This window comes from Lepisma saccharinum, chromosome 5 (genome assembly GCF_977018435.1).
Source record: "Lepisma saccharinum chromosome 5, izLepSacc3.1, whole genome shotgun sequence".
Taxonomy (NCBI): domain Eukaryota; kingdom Metazoa; phylum Arthropoda; class Insecta; order Zygentoma; family Lepismatidae; genus Lepisma; species Lepisma saccharinum.
Genome location: NC_139233.1, coordinates 28,233,564 through 28,249,252, shown reverse-complemented (window position 1 = coordinate 28,249,252; position 15,689 = coordinate 28,233,564). Strand labels below are relative to the sequence as shown.

The 15,689-nt window shown below is 38.1% G+C and overlaps 1 protein-coding gene and 1 non-coding gene across 2 annotated transcripts in view; both read left to right on the top strand.

Annotated features, from left to right (window-relative positions):
* The window catches only part of LOC145988270 (uncharacterized), a 45,858-nt gene that overhangs the window by 26,896 nt on the left and 3,273 nt on the right, over positions 1–15,689 (top strand). Inside the window, exon 5 of the mRNA XM_083123135.1 lies at positions 14,648–14,772. Within this exon, the coding sequence (XP_082979261.1) occupies positions 14,648–14,772 (125 nt within the window). The remainder of the gene's footprint in view (positions 1–14,647; positions 14,773–15,689) is intronic.
* LOC145988442 (U6 spliceosomal RNA) lies at positions 7,958–8,064 on the top strand. The gene has a single exon (XR_014441760.1). It is a non-coding gene; the product is annotated as a U6 spliceosomal RNA (small nuclear RNA).

The following is a 15,689-nucleotide window of genomic DNA, read 5'->3' as shown; positions in this document are numbered from 1 at the left end:
CAAAATACAAATATAGTACAAACAACATATGTATACATAGTGCCATTTCCTGTCACCACACAAACTTTCACATCGTATAGAGGTCATTGAGGCAATTAACGTTTCTTAAAAACGTTTTCTTATTTGGCACCTCGTTTCGACGCTACGAACCCTCAAAAACTTGATTTAATCCAGAATATATACATACAACCGCGCAGTACAGGTTCATAATTGCCAATAATGGACCTGCCTGTGAATTACTACAAACAAAACACAGGGTGATACATAATTGATGACCCAAACTGTTAGGGTGAAAAGTACGCACTAGTAGAAGCAAAAATGTCTCGATCAACATGGTTGATAATTTAGAATATCGATACCATCTGTAGGCAGGGGGTCTGCCTGGCTACGGGCCTGCCACACCGAAAGGAAGAAAAACTTGGATAGATAGATACTCTCCTAGCCAATTTTTATGGTTATTATGGTCGTACTAAATATGACTGCCAGGGGCTCCAGAGGAGCTATTTGGACACCCCCAAATGATGTAATAATCCAGCTCTTTCTGAGGAACTACTTGAAATGGGGCTCTTGTCTAGAAATCCACATAAATTAATCAACACGTATAGTTGATCGCTGAAACACTCATATCTGCGATCACAAATGCAGAAAACTGTCAGCTTAGTACATCAATTAACAAACGCATTTCATCTGCAACAAAGAAAACGAAGCAAAAAAAATGCATTTTAATGAATGAGGATAGTAATCCTACTTACCTTACCCTATTCTGTAGCTTGGGACGATTGCTTCAGAGTTTGATTTTTCTTCCATCCACTCTTTAAAGTTTCTGAAGGCAGGAATCCTTTTATCTACATGTTGCTTGTTGCTTCGATGAAACCGAATGGTATGGCCACAATTCGCACATTACACAGGTAATAGTCTGTGACGTAGATGGACTGTTTTTTTAATGTTATACATGTTGTCGGTAGTGTTACTAAACATTCTGTAATCGAAAACTGCCACATTTCATTCTTCTGGTGTATGTATCAAATAAGGTCGGTCCCTAAAAAAAATAGTAAAATTTGAATTATGTCATCTATAAATTATAACCGGAGACACATTAAAAATTAATAATGCGACATCACGAAATCGGGGGAATGTCCGTCCCGATTCCGATTTCGAAACTAATAACTTCCCGATTTTGGAGCATTTCGAAAATTTTATCCTATATTAAAAGTTCTTAATTTTCGAAATTTTATATAACCATATATGGCTGAAAATAAGCAAATTACAAAGCACTTGCAATATATATCATTTTCTAATTTCTAAATTAGATTTATCGGATCATTCTCGGTCTTGTCTCGGTAAGTTTCTAAGAGTCTGCCCTCATTCTTATTTCGGTCTCTATAACATTCTTAACTGCTTGCATCAACTTACTTCCAATTATACCATAAGAGCAAGTAATGAAAAGTTCATTACTTTAGCTTTTTTATTGTAAAATATCAAGAACATGCTATTAAAAAACTAAGAAAATAAAGTCTTGTGCTTTGATATGAAAATAAGACAATTGAAAGAGAGAGGGAGAGAAATAAAGATACAGAAAGAGAGAGAAGGACAGAGAAACGAAAAAGAAAGAGGGGTGGAAATGTAGACATCGCCAAGGACAAAAACAAGAGAGCGATGGGCTTCTCGATGGCGTAGTTGTAACGTCCTAGTCTTGTAATCAAGGAGGTCCCGGGATCGATACTCGACAGAGGAACATTGCACAGTAATTCAGATCCCACTTTAAACTGCAGCTGATTAGCCGATCTGTGCATAAAGTGGACTTAAAACAACAATTGAGAGTGAGCGAGAGGCATATAGCAAGGGACAGAAAGCGAGCTAGAGGGAGAGTGAATTCGAATTCAAACTCGCAAGGGAGGTTATCTAAGTGTCTCCCTCAGATTTCCATGAAACTTGGCAGGTGTATAGAGGGGCCCAAAGGAAGAAATACGAGGGTCACTATTTATATTTTGAGCCTAACAATGAAAAAACAGGAATTTGGCATTGAAAACTGCTTTATTGTTTTTCGAAGTGTTCTCCTTTATGGTCAATACACTTTTGCATTCGTTCGAACCATTTGTCAAAGCAGTTTTTCCAATCTTCTTGAGACACCTCCATAATATAGTTTTTGAACGCATCAACGGCGTCTTCCGCCGACGAAAATCGTTGTCCACGCAATTTATTCTTGACATTCGGGAACAAGAAGAAGTCATTGGGTGCCAAATCAGGACTGTATCGGATGACCCATCAATTCGATTTTTTGACTGTTCATAAAGTCGGTTGTTAGACGAGATGTGTGACAGCTGGCATTGTCTTGATGAAGAATGATCCGACGGCGTTTGTTTGTTTTCCGTATTTGACCGAAGACCTCTGGGAAACAAATTGTTGTGTACCATTCAGAGTTGACCGTTCTACGTTCCTCTAAAGGCACAGTTGCCACATGACCAGTTTTCCCGAAAAAACAGGCGACCATTTGTTTCGATGTGCTTCGAGCGCGAACAACTTTTGTTGGATTGGGTTCATCTTGAAACACCCATACAGTCGACTGCTGTTTACGTTCCGGCTCATATGCATATATCCATGATTCGTCACCTGTTACAACCTTATATACGTCTTTTGAAGCACCACGATTGTATTTATTGAGCATTTGTTTGCACCAATTGACGCGAGCGTCTTTTTGAGTTTTTGTCAAATTGTGTGGTATCCAACGAGAACATACCTTTCTCACAGCTAAATGATCATGTAATATTCTATATATGCTGGTGGAACTAATGCCTATGGTTGCCTCAATCTCACAGTATGTCACATGACGATCTTGCAGTATTAGGTTTTGCACAGCATCAATGTTTTCTTGAACAACAACTGATTTTGGACGACATTCACAAATCTCGTCGGTGAGCGAATGGCGGCCACGATTAAATTCGTTATACCAGCGTTTCACAGTGGCAAAGGATGGGGCTTCATCGCCAAATGTGGAAGTAAGTTGATCGATGCACTCTTGTCTTGATAATCCACGTCGAAAATCGTAAAATATCATCGCACGAAAATGTTCACTAGTTAATTCCATTTTATTGTTGTCGCGCAATCTCCAAGGCAACATAAACAACACAAATCAAGCTATTGACAAACATTTGAAGTACGTTATGGTCAATAATGCCAGACGATTCCGTGCAAACGTCAAATCGCGCCTAACTTCAATCAGTGTTGCCAAAGCTCAAAATATAAATAGTGGCCCTCGTACATGTTTTTTTTTGTTTCATCTAAAAAAAACTCTTTTAGGGGGCAAACCCCCCCCCCAAATGTCAAGATGAGGAAAAATTGAAGTGAGGATCTGACCCCTGTGTCCCCCTCAGATTTCCATGAAACTTGGCAGGTGTATAGAGGGGCCCAAAGGAAGAAATACATGATTTTTTTTGTTTCATCTAAAAAAAACTCTTTTAGGGGGCAAAACCCCCCTCAAATGTCAAGATGAGGAAAAATTGAAGTGAGGATCTGACCCCTGTGTCCCCCTCAGATTTCCATGAAACTTGGCAGGTGTATAGAGGGGCCCAAAGGAAGAAATACATGTTTTTTTTTTGTTTCATCTAAAAAAAACTCTTTTAGGGGGCAAAACCCCCCTCAAATGTCAAGATGAGAAAAAATTGAAGTGAGGATCTGACCCCTGTGTCCCTCTCCGAATTCCATGGAACTTGGCAGGTGTATAAGAGGCCCAAAGGAAGAAATACTAGCTTTTTTGTTTCGGCTAAAAATCGGCTTTAGGAGGCAAACTCCCCCCTCAAATGTCAAGATGAGGAAAAATTGAAGTGAGGATCTGACCCCTGTGTCCCCCTCAGATTTCCATGAAACTTGGCAGGTGTATAGAGGGGCCCAAAGGAAGAAATACATGTTTTTTTTGTTTAATCTAAAAAACTCTTTTAGGGGGCAAAACCCCCCTCAAATGTCAAGATGAGGAAAAATTGAAGTGAGGATCTGACCCCTGTGTCCCCCTCCGATTCCCATGAAATTTGGCAGGTGTATAGAGGAGCCCTATGCTCCCTGTTTCTTCCTATGCCATATTTACGTGGTTTCGGGGTCAGATCCCACTTCAATTTCTCCTCATCTTGACATTTAAGGGGGGGGGTTGCCCCCAAAACCGTTTTTTAGCTGAAACAAAAAGCTCGTATTTCTTCCTTTGGGCCCTTCTATACACCTGCCAAGTTTCATGGAAATCGGAGGGGGACACTTACATAACCTCCCTTGTCACTCGAACAAATGGACACGAACACGTACACTAGAAAAACTTTGGAAATCGGAACTCTTTTTTTCTTCAACAGCTAAAGTATCTTCTTCAATTTAGAAACTGAATTCCACTTTGAACACTTAAATTTCCCGCCCGCACACCTTTATTTTCAAGAAAGTAAATTTGGTTTTCTCATCTTTCATTTTCTTTGCAACCCGAAACAGCTATTCTTCTAGAATAATAATTGCTGTACTTCAAGCAGTTGCACAATCAATGGGTGGGGTTATTAATGTACGTGTCATAACCTCATAAGCTCCACCATATCCATAGATGTCCACAGGATTTTTTTCCAGAGAGGGGCAAGTAAGGTATTTTTTTTTTCATGGGGGCGCACGAGGCACATTTCCCCCCATAATAGTATTGTCCCCTCAAAAACATTGCTTCAGTTTGAAGTTACCATGTTCCTGCAACGCCCTTGCAATAGTTAACATATTATTGTGCTGTGACTGAAATGAAATTATATGTGTGAAATATATTTTTTGGTTAACTTTGATTTTCCGGGGGCCGTGGCCCCCCTTCCGGACATCCATAATCATATCGCTAACATTTGGCACACATTATTTTACATGTTGATTGAATATTTATTTTATATCTCTGATTGAAGGTAGTTTACATGAAAAATTTAGCCACAGCATAAGTAGCATAAGTAGTCTATTATCTGAATTTTTAACGTATAATTCATTACGACGGAAATCCGTAGGTCAAGTTATGATTCGTGTTTCATCTTTTCTTCACACAACATACGCTGAAGGAAGATTGCGTGTCTTCATTTGTATGCAGTGTTCATTTTGATATCATCTGATTCTTACTAACCACTTGAAAGTATTGATTTTCCCTTGCATAAAGGAATGTTTGTAGCTTTTAAAAGTCATGTTCAACGATTGAATTAATCATTAAAGATTCGAGAAGCACTACAAATTTTCAGAACACGCAAAGTGAAGTATAGTTATTTGAAACAAAAGAATGGAAAAAATCAAATGAGCTAATGGATGATATTCAACTGGACGTCATCACGCAGCGTAGACTGGACCTACTCTCTGGGAAGAAATCGGGCAAACAGTTTCTCGTGTATTGAGGAAAGCGTATGAGGACTCTTCTTACAGCGAGAAAATTTATATTTAACCACTTTACACACTTTTCACGGTTTCTTCAACGCTTCGGAAAAGGTAAAAAAAAAAGTATACATTCCTCATATGATCACGATAATCATAGTATGGGTTGAATCACTTCGGCATGTTTTCAACGCAGGATCTTATCTGTTTACCTGCAAATAAGGCGCAATGAATTGTGGGGGAAGTTGTTAGCTGAATGTCATCTATTGCCCTTGCACACAAATTGCTGCTTTGAATATATCTCAACTTGATTTCAAGGTTAGCTTGAATAATGCACAGACAGGTGTTCCTTCAAACATGGATAATTGTCAGTAATTTATTTCCACCGTTTCTATTTCACGGTTTATTAAGGCCAGTGCATCTTGTAAAATGAAGATTATCGATTTGTCGTTTAACATACTATCTGTTAAAACAATTGCTGCAACGAACTCGTACGGTGGAATCCATAAGTATTACCGTGCAAATTGTCCATCACCATGTTCTTGCACTTTATTTGACCCAATAAGAGCTTCAAGAATTAAAAGAAAACTCAAAACAAGTGTTGACAACTTCTGCACCAGCATACATAAAAACACATCGCTTAAAAACACATAGGATGTAAGAGAAAAATTAATGAAAATAATCACGGACAATTTGCCGAGCAATACTAGTACATCCCAATGTACAAGAGCGAATTTGTTATTGTTTTGAAACATGTTGTCTACTTTGGATAATTTAGACATACGAAATTAAACGGCCACATTATATACTGCAGAATGTTATGCCGAGAATTATTTCTTGTTTTTATCACCATATTATCATCCTATAAGTAAAAACGTAAAACGAAAAAGTATGCATTTACCTCCTCCAGGCTGTCAACCAAGCGGTCTGTCAAGTTAACTATTTATTTTTAGGACAGTTTTATTTTTGAAATTTCGTCCAGTCCAAATACAATAATAACAATCAAGGGAATGTTACATTATCACATATTACAAGTTTCTTAAAATTATACTTGAGCATCTGATAATTTTCGCTTTTAAAAAAAAACTCTACCGTTTCTTGAAAGAACACATTAGTACAGCTAGGTTCCACTTGGAGCGCTACACTCGACATTGACTTCAGCATTATCCCAGGAAACCTCCGCTGCAAAACACAGTATTGTTGTAGTTTGCATTTTCTACAAAAAAAAAAAAAATTTGAATGGATAATTTATATAAAGATAAAATATGACAAGAATACGAAGCCCTTCGAGACTTGTGGAGACGAAACCTGTAACAAGACAGACCCCTGTAAAATAAGAGACGAGACCGGAACTTAGTGTCCGAGAATCTCGGTCTCATTCGCGAATTTGCAAAACTTTACCTTAAACAAATTTACTTTACCCTGGGACTTCTTCAGACATACCAAGAGCTTTTATTATGGTAATTGCAAAAGTTGCATGTTGCGAGCCCGTGCTGCGTGGTTGCAGAGTGCATTCAGAATAAAATTCCGTTTCTAGATGGTTCGTAGCGTCAAAACTGGACACCAAACAAACAAACGGATTCAGCCAGAGCTTGAAGTGGAAAATGTTAGTTGGGTGGATCTTTTGTCGAACCTTGGGACCCTCAGCTAACCTCAAGGCTCAACCAAACATCCACCCAGCTAACATTTTTCACTTCAAGCTCTGGCTGAGGGGATACTCCTATAATTTAACATGGTGACAATGAGAGAATGGGAGGATGCTTTGCAAAAAATCGCTATCTGGGGTGATATCATACAGCCGCACCCCCCTCACTTCGAGTACTGGATTTAGCACGTAGTAAGTTACAAACTAATCGGATACAGAACTAGAAGAGAATTTTTTCCTTGCTGTCCTGTTTCTTTATTTATCGTATCTCTTTCCAATGGCTTGTGAGTGTCCATTCATCAATTTCATCATATCATCACTCATTCCATTCCCATCTTTGCAAATTAGCCAAAAAGTGGTGGCACAAATAGCGAAGTAAAATAAAGCAAATCAATCAATTTTGCCGGTGCGCAAAGAATAATTTACTCGAAATATATACTTCCTGATCCATCACTTTGCATTAATTTGGACCCTAGCGACATCGTTCTGGGTTTTCTCCAACTATCTGGTCAGGGCTCAGGGCTCACAGGCATTGCTCACAGGAATGGATATTTGTGTGGTGAGCGACGCGGAGCATTCCAACTTTAAAATGTTATATATGTGGTAATTTGTCTGCTTAAAATATGCGTTTTCATATTCTTCGTTATTATTTAGTCGTACTTAGTTGGGTTTTTCCAATTTGTAATTTAGAAAGATGATACTAAAGGCGATATCAGCCGTCCATAATACATGGAGAAATAGAAAATAGTACATTAATATTAATATAATGATTTATTCAGTAAATAAATCGAAAAATATTCTAGATGAAGAAACACAAAGTATAAAATTGAAATTAATTGTTAGAAATTGTTTTTATATTCCTTTTACTTATCTTTGTAATGGGCACAAATTAAATTAGCTCTTGCGAATAACTTATACTACATTTCCTTAGGTATATATATCATTACGCTAGGACTGTACGATGTACTCGCTTCGGCGGTACATATACTAAAATTGGAACGATACAGAGAAGATTAGCATGGCCCCTGCGCAAGGATGACACGCAAAATCGTGAAGCGTTCCACATTTTTTCCCGCATCTATTCATAGATGAATAAGTTCCTTCTTTAGTGCATACTTTTATTTGTGCTTACTTCGTTGGCAGAGATACGCTTTAGAATGCAACCAATACCTTGACACAAGTTTGGGCAATCTGCTTTTTATGTTGGATTACGGGTTTTCGTATGGAGTGATTTCTTATTAACTGTCAGCGTGGAAGTCTGGAAGGAGGAATCAGAGGGGCAACAGCCCCACCATGGAAAATTAATATTGGGCGAAAATTACATATTTCATGCATATAATTTAATTCCAATTCAATGACAATATTAAATGGTTTCTTCATGGGTATGTCGCCACAAAATTCATGTAATCGCTATTCATCGTCATCATCGCAATTAGTCCGAGTGTCTGAAAAGCGGCGAAAAATCATAAAAAATACATGTCATTTTCCAGAAATAAAGAACAGATAGCGATCAGGAGAATTCTACCGCTCTTCGAGTTATGCCAGGCCCGTAGCCAGAATTGATCTCCAGGGGGGGGGGCACGGGTTATCAAGGGGGCTTTGTAAATCAAGTCCACAGTGTTAAATGAAGGTAAATTGTGTGTGTGGGGGGGGGGGTCATTAAGTTACATAATGTTTAGAAATATCACACAAATACTACATTTTTCTATATCATTTCAAATCTAACTTGAAGTGTTAATTAAGTTAAGTATAAATTAGATGTAGTAGCTGTCCAGGAAGTTAGGTGGCCGGGGGAAGGGAATTGTAAAACTAAAAATTATACTTTTTTCTATGGTGGTACTGAAAATCATAATTTTGGAACAGGCTTTTTCATAAATAATAGAATTATCTCGGCTCTTAAAACAGTAGAATTTATTAATGATAGGATACCATATGCAGTTTTACAGGGTAGGTGGTGTAAAATTATTTTAATAAACATACATGCACCAACGGAAGATAAAGATGATAATACTAAAGATGATTTTTATACAGAGTTAGAACAGGTCTTTGATAAATTTTCTCAGTATGATATGAAAATTCTGTTAGGTGACTGTAATGCACAGATTGGCAAAGAAGAGAGATTTAAACCCACGATTGGTAAAGAAAGTCTTCATGAATTAAGTAATGATAATGGTATAAGATTGATTACTTTTGCAACCTCAAAGAATTTGATTGTGAAAAGTACCACTTTTAAACATAAAGATATCCATAAATATACCTGGTCTTCTCCAGATGGTAAAACTCATAATCAGATAGGTCATATTTTCATTGATAAGAGAAGGCATACTAGTATCATTGACGTTCGTACACATAGAGGTGCTGACTGTGCCAGTGACCATTATTTAGTAATTGCTAAATTAAGAGAAAGACTCTCAGTGATAAATCATAAACAACAAAATCTAAAAGTTATAAAATTTGATACAGGAAAGTTTACTGATGAAAGAATTAAGAAAGATTACCAAATTAAACTGTCAAATAGATTTGATATTTTGCAGGATTTAAATTATGATGAAAATATAAATGAAACAGACGTAAACAAGAATTGGGAGCACATACGTAATGCAATAGAATCAGCAACTAAAGAAAGTATAGGATACCATAAATCGAGAAAAAGGAAGCCATGGTTTGATAATGAATGTCATAATCTAATAGAAATAAGAAATCAGGCTAGACTTAGATGGTTAAATAACTCTGATGATACAAATCTAAACAATTATAATAGAATAAAGCGAGAAGTTAACCGCACGTTTAGAAGTAAAAAATGTCTTGCTCCCCCTCTGAAAAAAATATCTTGATTGCTCCTTCCTGAAAAATTCCTGCGGACGTCCAGGTTATTTACGAAATAAAAGTGTGCATATAAAGTGCAGTATTTGAAAAATTTCCAGTGACGGAAATTCCAGTAACTTCTTTCAAAGCAAAGATAATTTATACATAACTCCAGTGGCGTAGCGTTATAGTACGCCCGTACGCCCGGTGTTCCCAGATTTAAAATTTCAAAAATGCTTAAATGCTGTGATTATAAAGTAAAACGTGACTAATTTCATATATGTTTGACCTTCATGGCATTATAATGGCTATTTTTCGCGATCCGCTTGCAACGCTCCACTCTCAACACTCGTTCTAGCATCTCTTTTCAATGCCTTTCCCGGCCGGACGCCAAGCAGGTTCGGCGTACAGGATTCCTATATTCCTTGCTGCCTTTATGGAGGAAAAGCTTCCATTTCTACAACACGCGCGTAAATAGGCTCTCTTACGCCGGCGTACGAGAGGTCTACCGTGATTGGTTCATGTGACCCTTCCTGCCTTCTGAAGCAGACCACAGCGCCAGAATTCCTACCCGGTTCTTCGCTCTTCGCGCTCATGCAATCCGTGCTATGTGATGCTACAATACGCAATATTGACTGACGTAACTTTACCAATCTCAAATATACTGCTTCTTAATGGCCACTGCATTGTATAATTTATCGCACGAACAGCGATGTGTATTAGAAACTAAAAGATCAACACAGTTTTTGTCAAGTAAGTTGGTGAAGTCCTCGTGATAGAAATTCAGCCTGTGTACCACTTAACCCTCAAAACTATTATTTTCTTATTGTATTTTTTCGTTATTATCTAACTACTTAACATTGTGTGAATGGAAATGTTTAGCATTCATTTGAAAACTCTTAACATCGAATGGTCTCTGGAGAAAATTATTTTAAAATGTTTATCAGCATTCTCAAGATGTAATAAACAGTGGTCTGAATTACTAATCGGCACTGTTACGTCAGTAGAGTGTACGATATTTGGATCATCCACTCTGCTTTTCACAGTGCGCCAAGACGACAGAGGTCCCTGGTTCGAATCCCGGCGTGAGCACGGGTGTTCTTTGTCAGTGTCCCTTCATCAATATCATCACTCATATTCATATTCGCAATTAACCAAAAGTGGTAGAAAAGCGAAGTAAAATAAACCAAATCAATCAGTAGTTGGATCGCCCACAACAATGACGTCTACTGTTGTGCAGAGGCGCTTGTGATTCAGGTAGGTTTTTAATGACTTGCGTCATGCAGAAAGATATAAAAAAGGTATAGAACACCAGAGTTCAAAACATCTGTGGCATAGTGAGGCATCTAATTTTCTAGCTAAAACATGCAATGATGATGTTTTATTGAAAACCCAGCTTACTTCAGGCAAATAATACCCGTGGCGACTAATACCATAAGTAAATTATTAAGCAAGAAAGGGCCGACTCTTCCTTCGGACTTGGCGTTCCCACCCGAAATGTCCATGCTACGCCACTGCATAACTCCCCCTTACCTACAACTATCACATTGCATGTCGATAAACAAACAACTCTTCAATTCAATTCAGCTGAGTACTTTTCATGTTCGTGCATGCGTCACAAAAATAAATAGTTTTATATACAGCAGCTATATAGCCTATACATTTTGTGAGACCCTAGCAACTGTTTTGAGAATTCCAGACCCCCTGGATCCCCTCTCCCTAATTACGCTGTTGCCCTCGCATTACAGAATTTGTATATAGATAACTATAATTCCCCATTCAGTTCCTTATTGGTAATTTTATATCCTCACTCTCTCCAAACACACTTTCCCCATTGTTAAAATACATAGTGTTCACGTGTGTGTGTGTGGGGGGGGTGTGAGAGTGAGTGAGTGAGTGAGTGAGAGAGAGAGAGAGATTTCGTGAAGATATCAGTTGATTTACGTAAGTTAGTAACTTTTGTTACCTATCTTAATGATCATAATGCCCTACTTTTGGTACATTTATCTTATCAACTTTTGAACATAAACATTCCCAAATCTGAAAACTATCAGATTTTCAAATTGCATGACAGGAGAGGATGGCTGCAGAACGTTGTAAGGACAAACTACAAGTTATGATCTCAAATTCTTTGAGCTACTTTCTAACTTTCAATGCCATGTGATAAGATGATCATTCTACTCTTCTTATGTGTGTGCGTGTGTGTATGAAGAGTTTTTAACAAAAAATGCAAACCTTGTAAAGCAAAGCGTATTTTGGAGTTTTCACAACAAGAGAATGTGTTTAAAATTTTATAAAAACGTGTACCAAGTGTAATCTCTCAACTTAAGCCATTAAATGAAAACTAAAATTGGTAAACGATATAAGTGCCACAATAATTCAAACACGAAATGTGCCATGCTTGATAATGTGGTAATCCTCACAAGTGGCTGGTATGTAGTTCAAAGGGCGTGTAAAGAGGTCACTAGTGTGAACGTTCTTACTGGCTGATGTACTGAATGATGAGATTTGCCAACACTTTCGCTTTTGGCACTTACAATGTTTTCCACTTTTAGTCTTCAAATATTGATAGCCCACTCATAACCCTCTTTGGCCCTGTATTCGTAAAAAGTGAACATAAAAGGCAGGAAAGGATGGAAAAATGAGAACTATTAACAAAAAGGATAGGTACCCCTTCCCTCCCCCAATTTTCCTTGATCACTAACAAATGAAGAAAGGAAGTATCTGAAAGTTTGTAGAGTGTTGGACATGAAAAATACTACTTGCCACACAGGCATAGATTTCGGAACCTTGATAGGTAAAGGTAAAATTCCCCTTGCATATAGCATCCTGCCATGAAAGCACATTTAGGGGATGTGGGGGTAAGGCCCCTACACATTCTCGATGTCGGCCATTTTGGAGGTGATGAGATTAGCACCATGGTCAGGCTGCCTTTAACCCCAGGTACCCATTGATTTGAGGCTGGGTGAGCCCTAGAGCTGCTTTATGCTGGTGTAATGCATTCTGACCTTAGATAATCCACCCCTGGAATCGAACTAGGTTTCCAAAGTGGCAGTTAGATGCCCTACCGACTAGACACCTGCAGCTTGAGGAGAGAAAATTTGCTTTGAAGTTGATGCTGATATGGTATATTGAAATGTGATAAAAATACATATAAGTAATCATCTGACGTAACTTGGTTGAAAAGTTAAAACACAACTTGTATGCAGAGGATCAATGTGATATTTAAAACATTTCCAGTTTGGCAGGGGTTGATATGGTATAAATTATAAATATAGCTTCTCCACTCCAAGAGTCAAAGGAGCCTCCCCAATGGCACAGTAGTAGCATCATCGCCTTGTAAGGGGTCCTGGGTTCGATGCACATAGGTTCGGATCCTACTTTAAACTGTAGGTTGTCATGATTAGCCTTACTGTGCATAAAGTTGACTTAAAGCACCAACTCAGCCAACCAAGAGTCAAAAGTTAGCAACCAGAGGGGGAGGCCCTCTTATCTCCCATTACAAGTATCAACCTGAAGGGGAGCATCACTATGCTGTTATCCCTGTACCTGTTGTCAATTTGATAACATATCTGTGTTGGGGAGTAACATAAGACAAGTAAAGCATTACTTTTTCAGTAATTGTTAGTTTCATTATGCAAATTATGTAATTGTAAGGGGGTAATGCATTACGTTTTAAAAGTAACTATCGTCATTGCTTTATTTGCCAAATTCAAAACTTGTCAATTTTTTCACTAGCACAAAACCTGATTTCTTAAGAATGAAGAACGGCAGTTTTACCCTTTTCAGTTGTTTAATGTCTACATTGTATGACAAAATGCAGTGGCATGCCCAAGTGGTCATACCCCCCCCCCACCCCAAACCCATAGTCTGGCATTTAAGGACAACAAATGTAGGCAAAATGGCAAAAGACAGAGTTAATAAATAATAATAATAAAAAACATACCCGGTCCCTTTTAAAAATCCTAACAAAGTAGTTCATTACTTTCAAAGAGGTCAGCATGTTGACTTGCCATCTTGCCACTGAAGTTCCCAGGTTTGAACCCCAGCCTGGGTATAGGTACTCTTGGTCTATTCATCAATTTCGTCTAATCACGATTCACACTCATCTTTGCGATTATCCAAAACTGGCAGAAAAGCGACGAAAATGAGACACGTAGCAGGTTTCTTTCTTTGAGTAGCTTCCCACTTCTCCACGTGTAATCATTATTCTAACTGATGGAATTAAGCTATTGAAAACACATTGCTTCAAGAATAGTCTACCAAAAGCTAATATCATTGACTGTACTTAATATGCCATTCAACTCAAGTAAAATGAAATGTGTATGAGGCCTCAGCATTTGGGGGATGGGGATGGGGGATCCCTCCTGGAAAATGAGTTGTTTGGTTTGAGTTGTTGTTTTAAGTCCACTTTATGCACAGTAAGGCTAATCGGGACTGGACCTACAGTTTAAAGTGGGATCCGAACCACTTGTGCCTCCACCGGGCATCGAACCCGGGACCCCTTGATTACAAGGCAATGACGCTACCACTGAGCCATGGGGGAGGTCCTCCTGGAAAATGAATGTCATCCTAAAATTATATATTTCACACATATAATTTCATTTCAGTTACAGTAATTTGCAGTATTTATTACAAAGTAAGGCTGGTAAAGATAATTACAGGTTAACATGGTTAACTCCAAACTAAAGCAATGCTCTTGGGGGGGAAAATAGCTTGCTTGCTTGCCCCCTCCCCTTGAAAAAATCCTGAGGGCTCTTCCAAATCTTCATCCATAAACTACATCTCTTGTTCCAAAGTTCTTTATTCTTTTATGTGCTAAATTTCTCCTACCTTTTGTACCTACAGCAGGCAGAACAAGAGAGGCTGAAGAAAATAGCAGCTGCTTCAAAAGTAGGGGCCCCAAAAGAGCAGGCAGTAGAGGACCTGAAGCAAAAGCAGATGGAGAAGTTTGAATCCACAATAGAAAAGAGGTGAGTTGCTTCAAATAGAGTGGCGGCACCAGACTTTCTGATGTCTTACAAAGATTTGGATGGACCACATTTTCGAGGAAAAATGAATCTTAATGTTGCAGTGGTCGAGCAGATCATAATAGTGATTCACTTGTACATATTCAAGTGCTACTGCAGTTTGGCGAACTCTTGACCTTAGCTCCCAGTGTACCTTCCTGGATCAGTCTAGGAACTATGTTCGTTCAGCCATATAGTGATCCGCACCGCCATTAATGGGATTGTTTTGGGATACTTAGTATCTCTGTATATAAGTACGTGTTTCTAAAATCTGTTATAAATATAAGCAGTGGGTATGTCCAGACCACCAAAAACCTGTTTGTGATTTCTTTTTTGGAAAGAAAATAACAAAAATATATATTTTTGTTTGGTTTCATTCCATCCAAATGTAATGCACTAGATTTATTTATTTATTAACAAAGAATTCTCTAAAACAGTTTCAAGTTTCTTACTCAACCCATTTCGTTTGTTGAGCCACAGTACACAATTTTTCAAACCTTCCTCGGTTTACCATAACTGCTTTCTACGCCCCAAAAAAGCCACGAGTCGCCATTGGGGCAAAGGGGATTGATTCCATTCACCAGATTATGAATATCTCGCACAATTGTTTTTCACTATTTCTTTTTACATTCCATTCAGTTGGTGTATTGAAATGTATAGTTATTCTATTTCGTTTCTAATATTTGTACACAACAGTTAGGGGAAAACGTTAGTAATAAAATTTATGTTGTGTGACCTCTCATATAACTTTCTCATAACTCTTAATTTTTGGAATTTTGAAAACTGTGGAATTATTTCTTCTTTGAATTAAATGGTAGAATAAGGAAATATAACCTGGTTCCTGTACAGGGTGGTCCAAACTGTTACCCCCCACCCCCCAG